The 17,760-nt window shown below is 37.2% G+C and overlaps 2 protein-coding genes and 1 non-coding gene across 13 annotated transcripts in view; 1 reads left to right on the top strand and 2 right to left on the bottom strand.

Moving 5' to 3' along the window:
* Positions 1-6,981: 6,981 nt before the first annotated feature.
* On the bottom strand, positions 6,982-8,609 carry LOC129762722 (uncharacterized). Its single transcript, XM_055761236.1, has 2 exons — positions 8,478-8,609; positions 6,982-8,410 (listed from the first exon to the last, which is right to left on the bottom strand). Exons 1-2 carry the CDS (start codon positions 8,589-8,591, stop codon positions 8,135-8,137), a joined length of 390 nt encoding a protein of 129 aa, XP_055617211.1. The 5' UTR covers positions 8,592-8,609; the 3' UTR covers positions 6,982-8,134.
* Positions 8,610-9,289: 680 nt separating this feature from the next.
* Positions 9,290-17,760, bottom strand: part of LOC129777929 (mpv17-like protein) — a 505,117-nt gene continuing 496,646 nt past the window's right edge. For 10 of the 11 annotated variants that reach the window (XM_055784546.1, XM_055784566.1, XM_055784559.1 and 7 more), the window contains 3 exons: positions 9,905-10,087; positions 9,621-9,828; positions 9,290-9,552 (listed from right to left, as the gene is read on the bottom strand). In XM_055784546.1, the coding sequence (XP_055640521.1) occupies positions 9,367-9,552; positions 9,621-9,828; positions 9,905-10,056 (546 nt within the window). In that variant the 5' untranslated portion in view covers positions 10,057-10,087 and the 3' untranslated portion in view covers positions 9,290-9,366. Of the gene's footprint in view, positions 9,553-9,620; positions 9,829-9,904; positions 10,088-16,763; positions 16,886-17,760 lie in introns of those variants that run through there. The other variant, XM_055784589.1, reaches the window with a different exon arrangement.
* Positions 10,513-10,585, top strand: Trnak-cuu (transfer RNA lysine (anticodon CUU)). The gene has a single exon. It is a non-coding gene; the product is annotated as a tRNA-Lys (tRNA).

Below are 17,760 nucleotides of genomic sequence, written 5' to 3'. Positions count from 1 at the left end.
GAGTTTACTGTCATCATATTGATCCATATATTGCCTTTTCTTGGGCATTCTAAAAGTGTTACCCTCAACACACTCAACAAAGAGAAACTTTATTTCTGCTATGTGCGAATGACACAATAAACAAACTGCGGTGCGCCAAGCGGTTGCCATAGAAATCATGTGAACAAAATAACATTATTGAATTGGACAATTCATGATCAGAATTAAATTCATCAAAATGCGTTGATTTAATGGTTTAGCTTTGTAAATCTGATACAAATGGTGTGCAAGCATTATGTTTACAATATTTGTAAGTGTTATAATCCAGAAAAGGTCTGAATAAATAGAAGGTATATTCTATAATCCTTTAATACATGTGATTCCTTAAAAATATACTATAAAACTAATGTAAATCATGAATAAGACATTTTTATTTATATGTTTTGAAACATTCAAACACAGGAGACACAGGAGTGCTGAATTAGAGCATTCAAAAAAGTGGGCAAACCAAAATCATTTACCTTACTGTTTATCAGATTAGTCGGCCCAAATAAAATTTTAAATTGCTAAAACTTGAATGAAAAGTTTTACTTGGCGTTATTTAATTGCTCGAAGTACGTTGTCCTAACGCTAACTTAATATATTTTCCATCAATTTTTCGCTATTCTCAATAAAACTTTTCATTGTAATATAAAACAAGCTTCATACACAATTTTTGTATAAGCTTTGTGCAGTGGCGATATCATAACAAAATGAGGTTTATCCGTGCGATTATTGTCAGTTGAAAACAATTTTGTTATCAGATTTTTTACACCATCAGCAAAAAAACATGTTTTTCATGTTTCTGGGATACTAATTTGATACGGAGAAGTTAATTTTTATTTCTAGTTTTCTTTTTATTCATTGTTCAGATATTCTCACCAAAATTTACCATTATAATATAAAATTATCTTCAGACACAATTTTTGTATGATATTTTTTCACTACTTGCAAGAAAAAGTGATTTACATTCACATAGAGTACTAATTTGATTTGCAAAAAATAATTTTCATTCATAATTATTATTTTAAAAGTGTGTTCATTTCTTCTGCGAACCCATATTGTCATGCCTACTCCCCCATTCCGTAATGCGAAGCTCAATGCCGTCAACGCGGATAAGAGCATTGAAAAGTTGAAAGGTAAGTTTTTTACGGTTAAAGCTAGGTTTGTAATATACTCTATCTTATTTTATGTTTCAGCTCAAGAGAACAAATCGACTCTCGGTGTCGGTTGGTGATGGAAATATTTTTCCCGCGTTTTGCAATCAAATTCCTTTCCACAGTCCTCCGTTCATTTATACCGTTTCCCCTCTCACACTTTAGTGACGACACGGTCACACCTTTAGTATATATATACACACCTTGGTCTAAATCAACCTTTAGACAAATGTCAAATAACGTTCCGTTACGCCCACCCCATATGCTTCAGTTGTAGTATTCGCCACGGCAAGCGTATTCATTCGCTTTAAAACTAGAAGCGCTTTGAAATGAAGATGGCGCTCTATGTCTTGAAAATAAATATGAGCATTTGGATTTTCAAAATGTTTTATGGGCACCTTACACGATCAACCGGATTGACAATAAGTGTCTTCAATATCGTGACAGCTAGGCTTTCAACATCTGATCTAACTCAATATTTTTCCACCTTACACGGTCAATATCGCCCTCAACCCGAGACAACGAAAATATCCGCGATGGCTAGTGGCGACATTTGAGTTTGGGATCCAAACTATTCTCTATCAGATTAGAAGGCTAAAAGGCAATTTTCAATTGGTAAAATTTTAATGGAAATATCTACTTGGTATTATTTAATTAGTTGAACATAACCTTAACTTAACCTATTTCCCCTGAATTTTCAGATATTCCTACTAAAATGTATTATAATAATATAACGTCAATTTCAGACATAATTTTTGTATGGGATTTTCTCACCACTTGCAGAAAAAAAGTGATTTACATTCACATAGAATACTAATTTGATTCGTAAAAGTTAATTTTCATTTATAATTTACACTTTAGAATTCGGTTTTTCATCTCAAAAATACATCATAATACTCGTTTCACAAATACAGACTGTTCCTTTCAGTTTCAGAGATTCCAGATTATTTTAGTTTGCGAAAATATATGCAAGTTATTTTATCTGCAAGCAAATGTTTTTATTCCATAAATGAGACTATGACAGTAGAACCCCGATTATCCGCGAGCGGGTGATCCGCCCTGCGGATTATTCGTGACTGCGAGTTCCATAGTAAATCAATAGGCCTTTCCGGGATTTGTTAGTGAGTGGTAGGCCCATGCTCTTTTGTTGTGGTCATGGCTTTTACATTATTTAGCCACTGGTGTACACGACCTTATAGATGGACAGTTGATTGATTTCTGTATTTATAGAACATAGTTTTTATGTTGAAACATCTCTTTTCGTGTTTGCATTTTTTGTCCTTTAATGGGTCATCCGCGATTTTCGTTAATCGCGGTGTGTTTGCCCGACTATTCCGCGGATAATCGGGATTCTACTGTAGCTTGAATTAACACATGATGTTTTTTCATCTGTGATTTTCCCAGATCTTCTCATTCTCAAAAATTTTATAGCGGAGTGTGAAGAAACACACAACCCGCTCACTAGCGCAAAGAATGACCGAGTTCAACGTTAAAAAATTCCTAAAACGTTGTTAAGTTTCATCCACTCTCTCACCATCACATTGTCAGTTTAGTTTGAAGTTTTGATTTGTATCGTGAAAAGTACCGTATTTTGCTATTCAAAGTATCGGTTTTCCAAACCAAAAGCTTCCATTTATGATTCCTACAATTTCAGTAGTTTATGTAGGCAATCGCAAAAAAGACTAACAAAAATTGAATGTGCGCTTGCATATCTGGCAACTCAGTCTGGAAGTCCGTGAGGTAAAACGTCAACATCATGCATCCATATGAAATGTCACGATATTGATGCTCGAAAATCAGAAAATCCGGATTTCTGCGTCGTCGGCCATGTTCAGCTGTCATTATGCTCTCAAATGTCATCATATTGTCAATAAAGTTGACCGTGTAAGGTCCGCTTTAGAGCCCCCGCAGACTGCAAGCTATCAAATTTGGAGAATGAGAAGATCTGGGAAAATCACAGCCGGAAAAAACGTGTGTGTTGTCAAATAAGCTCGGAATATGTTTGCAGCTAAGTTATGACCAAAAGTGGGAGTCGATGAAGAGAAACTCGAACATGTCACTTACACCCCTTTCCTTCTCAGCCCCTCATATAGTCTTATTCATAGAATAAAAATATTTGCTTGCAGACAATATGAATTGCACATATTTTCGCAAACTAAGAAAACTGGCATCTCTGAAACTGAAAAGTAATTAAACAACGCTAAGTAGGAATTTTCATTCGAATCTGAGCAATTTAATTGGCGATCTAACGTACAAATCTACACCTAGGCGGCGCTGCGGTGAAAGTGATGATGGTTTTAAATTTTGCCATGTGAGTTTATGGGAGGATTGTAGTTCTTTCCATAAATTACAATGTTATAATCATAAAAGATTAATTGACTGCGATGAGTTTGGAAGAAATTTAATCCTGCGCAATTTGATCTATAACATGTTATTTTCTTACCTCAATCAGTAGTGAAAATTGTACAAATATTGACAACGGTTGAATCAAAGAAGGGAGTACGAGAGCACAATCAAAATGCATGGTTCCTGTATGTGTAGACAAGTAGACAATGCATGGTTCCTGCATGTGAGAACTACCTTGGAAAGCCCGGAAGTAAAATATCCGTGATTTGTTTTTGAGTTTTAGGTTACATTATCATCATTTTCTTAGTTCAAAAACAAAATCCAGGTGTCTCACCGATCGTTTACGTTTTGCGTTAGATCGCCAATATTGGCGATCTAACGTACAAATCTACACCTAGGCGGCGCTGCGGTGAAAGTAATGATGGTTTTAAATTTTTCCATATGAGCTTATGGAAAGTTATGGAAGGAATTCGAGAGCACAATCAAACACATGTAGAAAAATGCACGATTCCTGCATGTGAGAACTACCTTGGAAAACCCGGAAGTAAAATATACGTGATTTGTTTTTTGAGTTTTAGGTTACATTAGCATCATTTTCTTAGTTCAATTCGTTAGCTAGCCACAATGGCGCTCATTTCTTCCATCTCCCTTCCTTACCCTTCGCCCGAAAATCTATAATTTTGCGAAACATTGTGAAGAAAATGATCGTTTGCGCACACTTCCCACCAAGTAATATTAACCAAAATCTAATCGATTACTCAACAAATATAAAATTTTCATCTGCCGTCGCAATGTATAATGGAAAACGTCGTTAAACTCGAGCTAGTGCTCTGAAAGTTAACTTTTCATTTTTCAATTTTCCGCAATGGTTTTGTTTTTATTGGTGAAAACATCTTTATTTTTTCGACACTGATGCCAGACAACATCATTGAAACAGATATAAAAACCACTTAATAAAATGTTATTCCTGAGTCCTGAGGAATAAAATTGTGTTGATATCAATACAATTGTCATTTTCACGTTTAATGGGTCTATAATGTAAGTTTTAGCAACTTGAACATTGGTTAAGAAAATTGTATTGCAGAGCTCGGAACACTGCCACGGCTGCCTATGCTTTCAAAACTAGTAAACGGAAAAGTATTACATTCAATCAAAATGCCTCGGCCAACGAAGAGAAGGGTTAAGGCTCTCCAACGTGAGTAGGGGAGATGGGGGTAAAACGGACATGTTAAGGAAAACAAACTTCTTTGGAAACTCATGTTTTCAAAAATTTTAAAGCAGTTTCTTACAGTTCAATATACTGGTTTTCGAAATAACTGGCCGAATGTTTTATAAAAATGTGTTTTTCCAAGTTTTTTACTGAAATTAAAACAAGCCGAAAAGCAGAACATTTTTATCGGAGCGGGTATAATGGAAATGTAGTAGGGGGAATATGGACAGGTTCATAATATACTAAGCGTAGAGAGGAATAATTTCACTCTCTCTCGGTGTTTGTGCGTCCAGTAACTGAAATAGAACAAAAAGCGAAAGCAATATAAAAAAGAGTTCAATATTCTTCCCTTCACTTTCTATCATGCATTGGATGTGATTTTGGATGCGACTGTCCATTTAACCCCCCCGGTGCAATTATTTCAATAATTTAAATTTACCACATACGAATGAATTTACTTTTCCGTACACACCTAATATCGCTTCTCTGTTAACTCACAAACTGAAATATAACCATCAGCGAATTCAATTTTGCAATTAAACCACTCAAAATGCTTAATATCGAAGCCGCAGTTACATCCACACGCGGAATCATGTTCGATTTTCGGTTTTTGTTTCTCTATTCCACTTTTGATTAGTATTCATTGTCATAGGATGATTCAAATATTATAGAATAGCATGTAGAAGGGTTTCCCATCAACAGAAATTTGAAATTCATAATGCAACTATACAAATCAACCACCCGTCCATTATACCCCCACTGTCCGTCTTATCGTCTCCCCTATGTGAAAACAATACGATCAACGAAGGAAAATATTTGAAGAATTATCAATATCCAGTTACTGTGTGGAAGAACTTGTTGATAACAAAAGAGCCCAAATTCGCTTGTGTTATAAATTTGCTTATGTTACGCTCAGAATTTTACTTCATATGTAAATACACTTTCTATACATATATTTTTATTTGCAATTGTTCATATGAGCACCTTACACGATCAAAATGATTGACAATAAGTGTCTTCAATATCGTGACAGCTAGGCTTTCGACATCCGATCTAACCTCAATCAATATTTTGCCACCTTACACGGTCAATATCATCCTCAACCGGAGACAACGAAAATATCCGCGATGGCTAGTGGCGACATTCGAGTTTGGGATCCAAACTATTCTCCATTAGATTAGAAGACTAAAATGCAATTTTTAATTGGTAGAATTTGAATGAAAGTATCTACTTGGTATTATTTAATTAGCTGAAGCGCGTAGTCCTCTCCCTAACTTAACCTATTTCCTCTGAATTTTCAGATATTCCTACTAAAATTTATTATTATTATATAACGTCAATTTCGGACACAATTTTTGTATGGGATTTTCTCACCACTTGCAGAAAAAAGTGATTTGCATTCACAAAGAATACTAACTTGATTCGGAAAAGTTAATTTTCATTCATAATTTACACTTTGAAACTCGTTTTTCCTTCACAAAAACACATCATAATACTCGCTTCACAAATACAGACTGTTCCTTTCAGTTTCAGAGATGCCAGATTATTTTAGTTTGCGAAAATATATGCAAGTTATATAATCTGCAAGCAAATGTTTTTATTCCATAAATAAGACTATGACAGTAGAACCCCGATTATCCGCGAGCGGGTGATCCACCGTGCGGATTATTCACGACTGCGAGTTCCATAGTAAATCAATAGACCTTTCCGAAATTTGTGAATGAGTGGTAGGCCCACGATCTTTTGTTGTGGTCATGGCTTTTACATTATTTAGCCACTGTTATACACGACCTTATAGATGAATAGTTTAATGATTTCTGTGTTGATAAAAGATAAAACATAGTTTTTATGTTGGAACATCTTTTTTCGCATTTCTTTTTTTGGTCCTTTAATGGGTCATCCGCGATTTTCGTTATTCGCGGTGAGTTTAACCGACTATTACGCGGATAGTCGTGATTCTACTATAATTTGAATTAACACGTGATGTTTTTACACCTGTGATTTTCCCAGATCTTCGCATTCTCCAAATTTTATAGCGGAGTGTGAAGAATCACACAACTTAGATTAAAGTGCATTCGTTAGCGCAATGAATGACCGAGTTCAACGTTAAAAAAATCCTAAGACGTTGTTTATTTTCATTCACTCTCTCACCATTACATTGTCAGTTTACTTTGAGGTTTTGATTTGTATCGTGAAAAGTACCGTATTTTGCTATTTAAAGTACAGTGATTTACATTTAATGCGACCTTTTTCTGATTGGACAGACCTGTAGTGCTTTCATTTATGATTCCTACAATTTCAGAAGTTTATAAATTTTAATTGCAATCGCAAAAAAAGGCTAACAAAAATTAAATGTCCGCTTGCAAATCTGGCAGCTCAGTCTGGAAGTCCGTGAGGTAAAACGTCAATATCATGCATCCATATGAAATGTCACGATATTGATGCCCGAAAATCAAAAAATCCGGATTTCTGCGTTGTCGGCCATGTTCAGCTGTCATTATGCTTTCAAATGTCACCGCTATACATTTAACTTCAGTATTGAATTGTTATTTTTTTTTCAAATGTATTCTAAGAATCGTGTCAGTGAAGCGCCAAACAGTCTGATAAGTGAATTGATCTACGTTTGTTTTGATCTTTGTACGTAACAAAGATCAAAACAAACGAAACAAATACAAAGAACACACACGATTAATCGTAAGCGTCACACGCCACGCTCAAGCCACGCTGACGCCCCGCTGCAGTGAGAACAAGGCCTTATAGATGCCTGTGCAACAAATATTCGTTCGATTAATCGAATACTTAATGATAATTATTCGGATGAATCGATCATTGTAGAATGCCCCAACGATAAATCCTTAATCGAGAAAACTAAAAATTTATACACCTCTAGAAACAACATCGGATCATTTTTTCGGAAGCACTCAGTTGGGAAGTTCTATCTCATGCGGCTTTCTCATCAGAATTGGCTTCTACCAATTATCAGTTTTTGACGTAGGACTTTCATTTCTGTACCGGGGTGTAAGTTCAAAGTATCGAAAATGAGAGTGTGACGCTTGGAGTGCAAAGTTTTGAATCTAATCACTCCATTCGAAAGACAAAATGTCCAAGAGTTATATGCTTGTTCGTTATTGATTGCTAAGCCATCTATCCACTAGGATTATTGGTCGTATCCACAAATTGTTTGAAAATTTTTTTTAGGTACTTTGGATAAACATCTTTTCACTGTTCTTCCGAATTCAACAATATATTTGGAAGTGAACCAATTGCGTGTGATCTGTAACAAGAAGATGTTCATTGCACTGGAATATAAAATGATGCTACTCATTCAACTTTGTGTCCCCGGAATATGTACTTGGATATTAAGTAGGAAAATGTAGTACAAGTATTCTAAAAATCTAAGGCACTATAGCATTTGATGGTTCATGGCCATTACTTCAATGCCCTTTCGGATGATCTCGAACAGCTGCGTTCGTTGAGATTCACTCATGCGATCCATTGTCGCTTGCGATGTCAGGCTCTGCAGAATAGCAGGGATCACTTGCTGGCCAATCGAGATCAAAAATTGGGCCGCATCGATTGCTGCTTGAATTTCACTCAGTCCAGGAATCCCTGCTCGACTGTCGCTTCCTTCAGTTTCACTTTCCGCTGGGGAACCCGATTGGCGATGGACGCGAGTGAGCTGCGTGATGTATACGGATTAAACCTTGACTGTTATTGGTTCCTATGAGAACGGAGTGGATAATTACCGTATAGCCACTGTTTGCTTGCAAAAACCCAAGCAGGACAACCCCCGAGAGCAAAATATAACTGAATTGTTTCATTTTAACAAAATATTCCCGACTGAAAATGGCTTGCGCCATGACCAGTTACTTTATATCGTCATCATAAAGCGAAAGAAAATCTCACGCATTTATCGAATAATTTCCAACATTTAAAGTAATTCCACTGATAGTCAATTGGGCGGAATCGATGGAAAAGGAAAGTTTCCACATGACGATCGCTGTGTGGCATCGAATTATACTGTCCTCCAAAACGACAATAGCTATCGGATAACGAGCGATCTAAGGGTTTTTTTTCCTCTCCCACTTAATGACTGGTTCTCGTTTAAAAATCGTTCGAATGGCTGCTATAAAACGCAACCGGAATGTTTAAAATTCGAGGTTTAGTGGCGTATTATAAAACCAACTTCTAGCAGTGGCTGGAACGACTCGGAGCGACAGGAAATAACGCTCGCTAGAAGGACGGGAACAATTTTCTCAATTTGCCTCGAGACAGACAAACATTATATGTAGTCGGGGACTGTGGAGATGGAGAACTATTATACGAGGGAAAAAGCAACTTCGGCACGCTGTTATGGAAGCGCAGGCAATAAAAGGAAATGAGCATTTCGTGAGCGACTGTAATTAAGAAATTCATATAGAAATTAAACCGGGGAATGTAAAAAAAAGTTGCTGCCGGAGTTTGCCGTGGAACGCTTCAGCGAGAAGCTTGCTTTCTTGGGGAGTTGTCACATGAACAGAATGGGTTTGAGAACATAGTAATTATATATTTTATTTCACTTTATTTCTTCGAATATTTCTAGCTAATACACTTTACTATTCACAATTGCTCATCAGCTTTCACCCGTTTTATACATTAGATAGGATTTTCCATCGGTTTAGTCATTGCTTTGATGTAAGCCAAAAATGTGGTCCAGATAAGACTGAAAAATCCAGCTGCAATAATTTGGTTCTTGGGGGGCACCAGCGAAAAGTTGATCGTCTGCACTACGGGCCAGTAAAAGAATCCAACTTTGTAGGTATCCAGAAATTTGCTCTTGACCTGTTCGGAGAGGATTGGTAAGTGCGTGAGGAATATGTTTCGAAACTGACTTCAAAGCTAGACCCTACCTCCTCAGCGGCATGTTTCTGGCTCTTGCGCTCCAGGATGCTCATTCCGTAGAAGAAAAAAACGATAGCGAACGGGTCGTACGCTACCTGCTCGGTAAAAGCCTTTGCTAGCGATGACCGAAAGTCGTTTCGAGGCCACATAATATTGGCAACACGCATCCACGTGTACAGCATCGGGGCGGACACAAACGTGCCGTACACACTGTACCTGTGTGTGTGTGTGTTCAGATAGGGCATAATTAATTTTACTATCGCTTCTTTAATAATTTAGTTGGCCAGTGTACCTCAGGCATCTGTCCCAGTCGTAGGTTCCCCAGCGCTTTCCCTCGAACGTCTGCTGCAGGATGCAACCCAACGGCCACAGGGCCGAGTACGAGAGCATTCCCCGGAGGATTTTGTACTCGTTCGTTATCTCTACTACGAACTTCCACCACATTTTGTCTCCCGAGGATTATTCCTTTATTATCCTGGAAGTAAATTAAGCATATCGCACCGTAATCAGATTGGAGTCTAGTTGAGTATAAAGTTTATGCTATTCAATTTTGATTTTGTTATATATATTTTGCAGGGGCTTACAAGCACGTGACATTTACATAATTGATGCAGCTGATGATTGTATGGCAAAATAGTGTTCAAGAAAGACATGCGGACACGTTGCAGACATCGTTAAACTTAAACAAAAATTGTGTTTTCTGCATCAATGATAGTCGGAAAGTGCAGGATTATTCATTTCCATCAACAAATAATGCCATCAATGAGTTGAATTCGAGCTGGTGCATAACGGCGAAGTGTGTGAAAAAAGAAGTGGAAGGAGGTATGAATTTATTTTTATCCCTAAAAAACATGTTCGGAAGATGTGTTGAAATATAGTTTCTTTCACGAGATTTGCACCGCCCGGCTAGCTCAGTCGGTAGAGCATGAGACTCTTAATCTCAGGGTCGTGGGTTCGAGCCCCACGTTGGGCGCTGAGTTTTTTATCTAATTTTTTTTGGTAATTTCTAATGTAAATTTTGATTTAGATGAGATTCAAATTAGTGGAATAAACTATAGCACAGCTATTATATGCACTCATCAACTTTTGCCCAAAATCTTTTCAACTCTTTATAGGGCGTAGTTGCTCTCCGTGATTAACCTGAACCAACCAAATTGCTCAAAGAACACACATAATGACGCTTGGGGCTAGCAAATCATTCTCGTTGTGCAATTTTCGGTGATTCGAGCTTTAAATGGTCAATAACGACGCCGGCCACGTTCTTACAGTCATCAGGGGAAGGGAAAGAATGTTAGTATGATATTCTCCGCCCGAAGGTCAGAAGGGTCGCCTCTATAGCGTGGTTCCCTAGCGTTTCTCATGGAAGGGATATTTGTGAGTGGAATAGGTTAAAAATCAGGATTCACTGCGGTAAGTGATGTGATTCAGTGAACACAAACTGTCAACCATTCCACGAAGCGGAAATCCGAGAATGTCATTTGTCACAGCTCGCGACAGAGATTATCTTTAGGTATCCTGAGAAGGAAGACCTGCCCAATCAATAGCTGTGTATTCTATCATTTATCGTATGTGTTTTTATCAAATGAGGAGCTTAAAATGAAAGGGGTGTAAGTGACATCATCGATTTCTCTACATCGACTCTCTCTTTTGGCCATAACTTAGCTGCAAATACATTCCCAGCTGTATTTGACAATATGGAGGATAGGTCAGGGCCTCATCTATCCGATTCTATAGCAAACTCAAATTGGAACGTTTTTGCAGTTGAGTTATTAACCCTCCTGTACTCGCGTGCAAAATCATAACACGTATACTCGCGCACGGTGTCACAGACCGAAAATTGAACTTCTCTGTAATGTTGCCATTGTGTATTTTTCAGGCTTTATTGGCATTTATTTGAAGAAGAGGGTATTAATAAATGATAAAACTCCAAAAAATATGTTTTCTTCGTCTTTATTATATTTTAATAGTCATCTAATTCAGCCTCCTCAAAACAGAGTAATTTTTGATACTCTAACACAACTAACTAAATTCGAATTTTCCTCTGTTATTAATTGAAAGTAAGCAACTGAATATAATTCATGGAAGTATAAAGAGCTATAAAATAACATGAAAACGTATTAATCGATCGTGGTTTCATTGGATTTAGAATCAGAACATAGCATAACTGCATGCTCGAAACAAACATATTTTTTACATTTCATGCAGTTGTTGCGTGTTTTTCGGGTTTTTTTTATCGAAGAGAAGAATGTATAACGACCTTCTAGATAAACACCAGATGATAAAGGTTCTCGAATATAAAGTTTGCATATTTCTAATATTCTTTGTCTCTGTATTCTTGGTGAACTAAGAATTAATGCCTTTTTTTAGATGGGGCATAAAAAGATGATATAAAAGAATTTCTAGGAACTTCCTTTTCTTCTTCTTGTTTTCTTGTCGATATTGTTCATTGTAAAAAAATATCCCCGAAACTGTAACTGTTAAAAATTACCATAAGCCACCGATAAGTTTATAGTTTACTGTTTACAATTCTTCCACAAGTGAAATTACTTCACAAGTGTGTATATGTATGCCCATAATATTTAGCGAATAACTATACGAAAGTCAAACATTTATATTTTGCTTTTGAACGTATGAATCTAACTACGAATAGTTAATATATGGATCCGTTCAATCCAGTTACAAAAGGGACTGAAATCAAATAAGAATAGTCCGGTAATGATCTTATGCATTATATTCAATAAATATTCCACGCTACTAACATTAATTTATACATTTCATTGAACAATATTCTAGAATATGAAAAAAGTCACTTGTCCAAAAAATTTACTCCTATACTCGCGTCGGTGTGTCAGACCGAAAATATTTAAAAAGTGGCACACATCCCCTTTGTACCAACACATGCGATACGCTAAACGATGACGAACGACGAATAACGAAGCTAGAGAGAATCGCAAAGTCGTAGTGTTGATATTTTCTTAGAAATGAACGAATTCTCGCGTAACTTTTGAAAAGGTCCTATGTGACAAATGTAAACAAATCGAGTTAATGGATGCACGCTATTAGTTTTCAATCATTGAATGCATTACAAAAACAATTGTTCACGTATCTATCTTCTTCATCTTTTTATCGCTGATACAAAAAATATCCAATGTACAGAATCGTATTTGAAGCGCCCGGCTGTTACTTCGGACGCCTCTTTCCTCTGACGCCCGAAACGTCCGAGGTAACAAAGCAGTCAAAACAATACGAAGTCGTACTTCGGTCGTTTTGAGTTTTTGTTTCTTACAGCTGTTGTTACCGATTTCAATGCAATTCGACGAGTGATAACAATAATAATTCGCCTTTAGAATGAAATGCTGTTATTTGGATTGTTGCTTAGAAGTTAGTTTAAATTTTTTGTCGTGCAACGTAATATATCCAATGTGCAAATGTGGGCAGACAAAACGTCCAATGTAACATTTTTCGCTCCTAGTCTTCAACTTTAATCTCAAATCACGGAACAACAGTTACGATTGGTTTTTCAGAGTTATTCTTGACTGCTAGTGGTGAAAGTAGCGATAAAGATCGGAAGCTTTTAAGACAATTCGCGGAATAATGTTTGGGTCTTCAACTTCGTTTTTCTCGAGTTGACGAAAATGTTACATTGGACCTTTTCAAAAGTTATGCGAGAATTATTGATTTCTCGGTCTGACAGACCAATGCGCGAGTGTAGGAGTGTTAACTGAAGAAAAAGTTGATGAAGAGAAATCGATCAAGTCACTTACACCCCTTGCATTCTAAGCCCCTCATATAAAAATTGTCACTAACACACTAACGAGTAATAAATTTTATAGGACATGTTTGAGGTACAAAGAAAGGAGAATGAAAATATTTTAACTTTTGGCCAGCGTAACGGACACTCACTCAGGAATTTACTCATACAAACACATATGGATGTGTCCCGAAACATAAATAACACGAAATAAGTGATCATTGAAACTCTTTGGTTAACCTTCCACCTTCAAATTCATTTATAGTTATTTCAAGACAACTATTTCGGATAGTTTTAAAAGTAACAATCTTTCGCGAATCTTACAAACGGGAAGAAAAAAAAAAGTCACAGGAGGGTTGTGTCCGAGACACGACCGCATAGTTGACGTAGGATTCCGTTAGGCTATCTGTTGATTTTGGATATGTTGGACAAATTACATCGGTAAACTCTTTGATAATGATTTGGTGGCTCTGAAAAGGGCCGTTTTGTTTGGTTGTTCGGTATTGTTTGTTCACTCCACCAGTGTTTACCGAGTGATGATGATAGAAGTGTGGTAAACAGTCGTTGGATGGTGCGTATCAGATGAAAGATGCCGAAGTGGAACGAGATATGGTCGGTGTTATGTCAGAGGGGACCAAGTCGCAAAATTGAAAATTTCGAGTTATTGATTACATTTGGTTAAGCATTATGTAAGCTACATACCACATTAATCTGATTTGGAAAATCACGCATACAGCGGGAATGATTGATCGAATTGTTATGATCGTTCAACAAAAATCCCTCACAATATGCAGTCAGAGTGAACTATGTACTATTTACCATGGCGAAATGGCTCTATATCATGTGCAGACAGAGTGGACCATGTATCAATCATTTCTATATTGAATTTAAACAATTTTCGAGCGGCGAATTCGAACCAACCAAACTTTTTCTTGAAGCTTATAGGTACCTTGTTAAAATGTGCTTGAACTCGTTAGTGTAAAATGTGCATATTCTGAGTATATTAAAAAATAAACTTGGTCCACTCTGACTGAACAAATCAGTGAAAATGCTGGTCTCCAGTGTGAATGATCGCAAAATGTATTATTTCAGAATGCGATTTAGACTGTAGCGATGAATTCGAATTTGGCGATTCTATGGATGAATACTGTGTAAGATGATTGAAAATTGGAAGTTCATGCTTTAACATGTTGTGCTCCCTTGGCCGAGTGGTTAGCGTCATAACTAACATACCGGGTGTTCGGGTTCGATTCCCGTTCTGGTCGGGGGAATTTTTCGTCAAAGAAATTTCCTCCGACTTGCACTGTGATCACGCGTATTCTAGAGCTTGCCACTCAGAATGCATTCAAGGCGTGTTATTTGGCATAGAAATCTCAACTAAGTACTAATAAAAATGACGCAAGTAATACTACGTTGAGACGGCGAAGTTCCTCTAGGAACGTTAGTGCCATTGAAGAAGAAGAAGAAGAAAAAGAAGCTTTAACATGTTTGTCGTGCAATCATATTCATGTCTGTAATAGATGGCAGAGACTATTATGCTGTTCCAAACTCATAACCCTTCTCGCTCTAATTTTGGCACAATGAAGAATGACACACTTTGACTCACAACTATTAATTGATTGAAAAATATTTCGAAATTGTTCGGTCATAGTGAACCAAGTCTTAAAAAATGCTTCATTCGGTTCAGTCAGAGTGGACCATGTACGTATAGGCAGCCAAATAACTGCCTTTTTTGGCATGATACTTGATGTTTTTTAACATTTCTCATGCGTCAATGTATTGCCGGAGAGTAGCTAACATTTCTGAGAATAACATTGACCAAAAAACTGAAATGCTTTGAAAATTGCAGAGCACTGAACTTCAAGTTCATTTTTCTCGAAATCATAAAAATGTCACATGGTCCGGTCTGACTTAACACCGACCATATGATGAAAACCGCCTTCTGTGATCCTAGATGAGAAGCCTCCTGTGTTATGTATGGATGAAATAAAGAAAAAAAACTCACCAATGTAATATAAGATAATTACCAATACCGAACGCAATTATCAATTTTTCTCATCAGTAAAAATTTGTTACTTTAGTATAGAGAAAACATATTGGAAATGGAAAAGGTAATTTCGTTTGATAATTTTTACTTTCTTAGTGTTTATTCAACCCAATGCAAATTTTAATTGGACTAACAACACCTATACTATACTATATGTAAAGCATATGGGAAATCACTTTTACTAATATTTCTTCACTTTTCCAATGTTTATGAAAACATTCCTTGGGTGAAAATGAACACAACAAAACAGACAGCTTAAACCGAACGACCTGTTCTCGAGCGGGAACACATCTTGGTTTTTATTTATGAAAATTAAAATAAATCGTTTCCTATATCAAGTGATTTTTAATACAACTGCTATCGTACATAAATTTACACTTACACTTATGCTAAATTTTTCACAACACACGATCGGTCATTGATATGAAATTACATGAAGCAACCAACAATCAAGTTCCAAATTTAAATTTTATTTGCTAGAATTCATCGTATCACTCACCTCACTTGCAATATAAAAATGCCCCCGACTTGCATATATTTGCAATGCCTAGTTCACCCAGGCACCTTGGTTTAGATGTCTCTGTTAAGGAACCGCCGCATGTGTCGTCAATTTCGACCAATCAAAAGAGGGTATTTCCGTTAGGATAGGGATTGAGATTTTTCAATTGTTCGATAGTTTTTTTTCAATTTCTTAAATATAAAAAAATGTTATGGAGTGCCGAAATCGATTGACGCAAAAATTTCAGAAAATTTCAGGAAAATTTCATCAATCCATCAGGAAATTACTGAGCAATAAGCGTTTGAAATTGGACAATTTTCACGATGTGCTCGATTTTCGATTTTCAATTTGTACCCCAATATGTTCCCGAAAGACGTAATCTTACGTCAAAATAATCTTACGTCAAAATAATCAAAAATATTTGGCCCTTACCATATGTTAGTATAGATAAATTTTCGGAAAACTAAGTATGTCAAGTTGCTCAACGCCCAGAAAGTTTCATTAAGTTCTGAGAGGGTCATGCCAACATCTGGTCGAGTTGGCGCGAAATCTGTCTATTATATTGCATACAGTTGAGACACTATAATGGTGAAACGTACTGTTTTTACGGTCACAATGAAAGACGTTTCAAATTTAGCGATTGCATGACATGCATCTCAAAGTACACACATAATCGGGCCCTCAAGATCGTTACGTCAACTTGCAGGGTATTTTCACATCAGTTTTATTATTGCCGCGAGCGACGTAATTTGTTTTACAATTAATCGACCTGGATTCCGCTCGTCTCACTGTAATGGAGATATTATGCACCATTTGACTCGCTAATAGGGGGTATAAAAAGATAACCCACTTACCATATGTCCGCTCGGGTATGGCCCATCCCGGGCAAGAGCGAATGACACCGCCAATGCGGGCACCACCAACAAGGCCGACTTCAGAGGCAGCACAATCATCACACTGATGCTCGTTTCAGAGGACGGACCACATATGTGGAACATGTGACCCACCGCCTTCAAACGATATTATATTTCTACTGGATTGACCAACAAACGAACACACACACACACATACTGTCACTGCATAATGTTATTATCGGCCAATTTGGTGTGCAGTTCGTTGGCTCCATTTATCGGTCTGCTGTGGAATTCTGTGGCGGATTAAAGGATGATGCGTTACCGCCCGATGTTTATTCAAATATAATTAGTTGTGATTAGCCAACGAATGCACTAATGTGGGACCGAAGCAGTCGTTATGCTAATGCTGATTGTAAGTTTGCTTTATACTAGCGTTGAAAAGCGTTGGGTTTTGTGAATGTGGCCAATCGCCGTCGCAGTCCTCGCTGACATGCGTTTGGGAATCGTTCCAATATACGCTAATTTGCGGGCGATTGGGGAAAGGTTATGTGTTTTATTGATGGAAATATTGCATATCTATCAGCGGCAGTTTTAATGTACAACATTTGAATACTATGTGTTCCTACTAACGGGAATTGCAACAATAATTCATTCAATTGCATAAAGTGTAGCATTCTCGCCCGAGTATGTTCCCCTATTCTATGCAAATTCTGCTTTCGTTTTCCTTCGCCAGGAGCCGTAGCACAGGAGTTCCCTTAGGCAGGCCGAATAATAAATTAAAACAGTATTTATTAGCAATGCAGAGGGCATTCGCAAAATTAAAAGCAGCTCTGCCGAAAACTATTCGCACAAATATCCAACTTCATCGTTCATAGCTCACCCTCGGTCCCACCCGGTGTTGGACAAGCGGCCGAACCGACCGGAGATTATTTTCTCCGGCATCAGAATCGCGCTCGACATTCCTATGCCTCAACCGGACCTACTTCACATGGGACAC

The sequence above is a fragment of the Toxorhynchites rutilus genome, chromosome 1, assembly GCF_029784135.1.
Source record: "Toxorhynchites rutilus septentrionalis strain SRP chromosome 1, ASM2978413v1, whole genome shotgun sequence".
NCBI lineage: Eukaryota > Metazoa > Arthropoda > Insecta > Diptera > Culicidae > Toxorhynchites > Toxorhynchites rutilus.
This window is presented reverse-complemented; position numbering and strand designations above follow the sequence as displayed.

Excerpts from the sequence above, each read along its gene's own strand:
- LOC129762722 (XM_055761236.1), bottom strand. The coding sequence starts at position 8,591 with ATGGCGCAAGCCATTTTCAGTCGGGAATATTTTGTTAAAATGAAACAA. Across the intron at positions 8,411-8,477 it reads AAGCAAACAGTGGCTATACG|CTCACTCGCGTCCATCGCCA; the intron begins GTAATTATCCAC and ends TACATCACGCAG.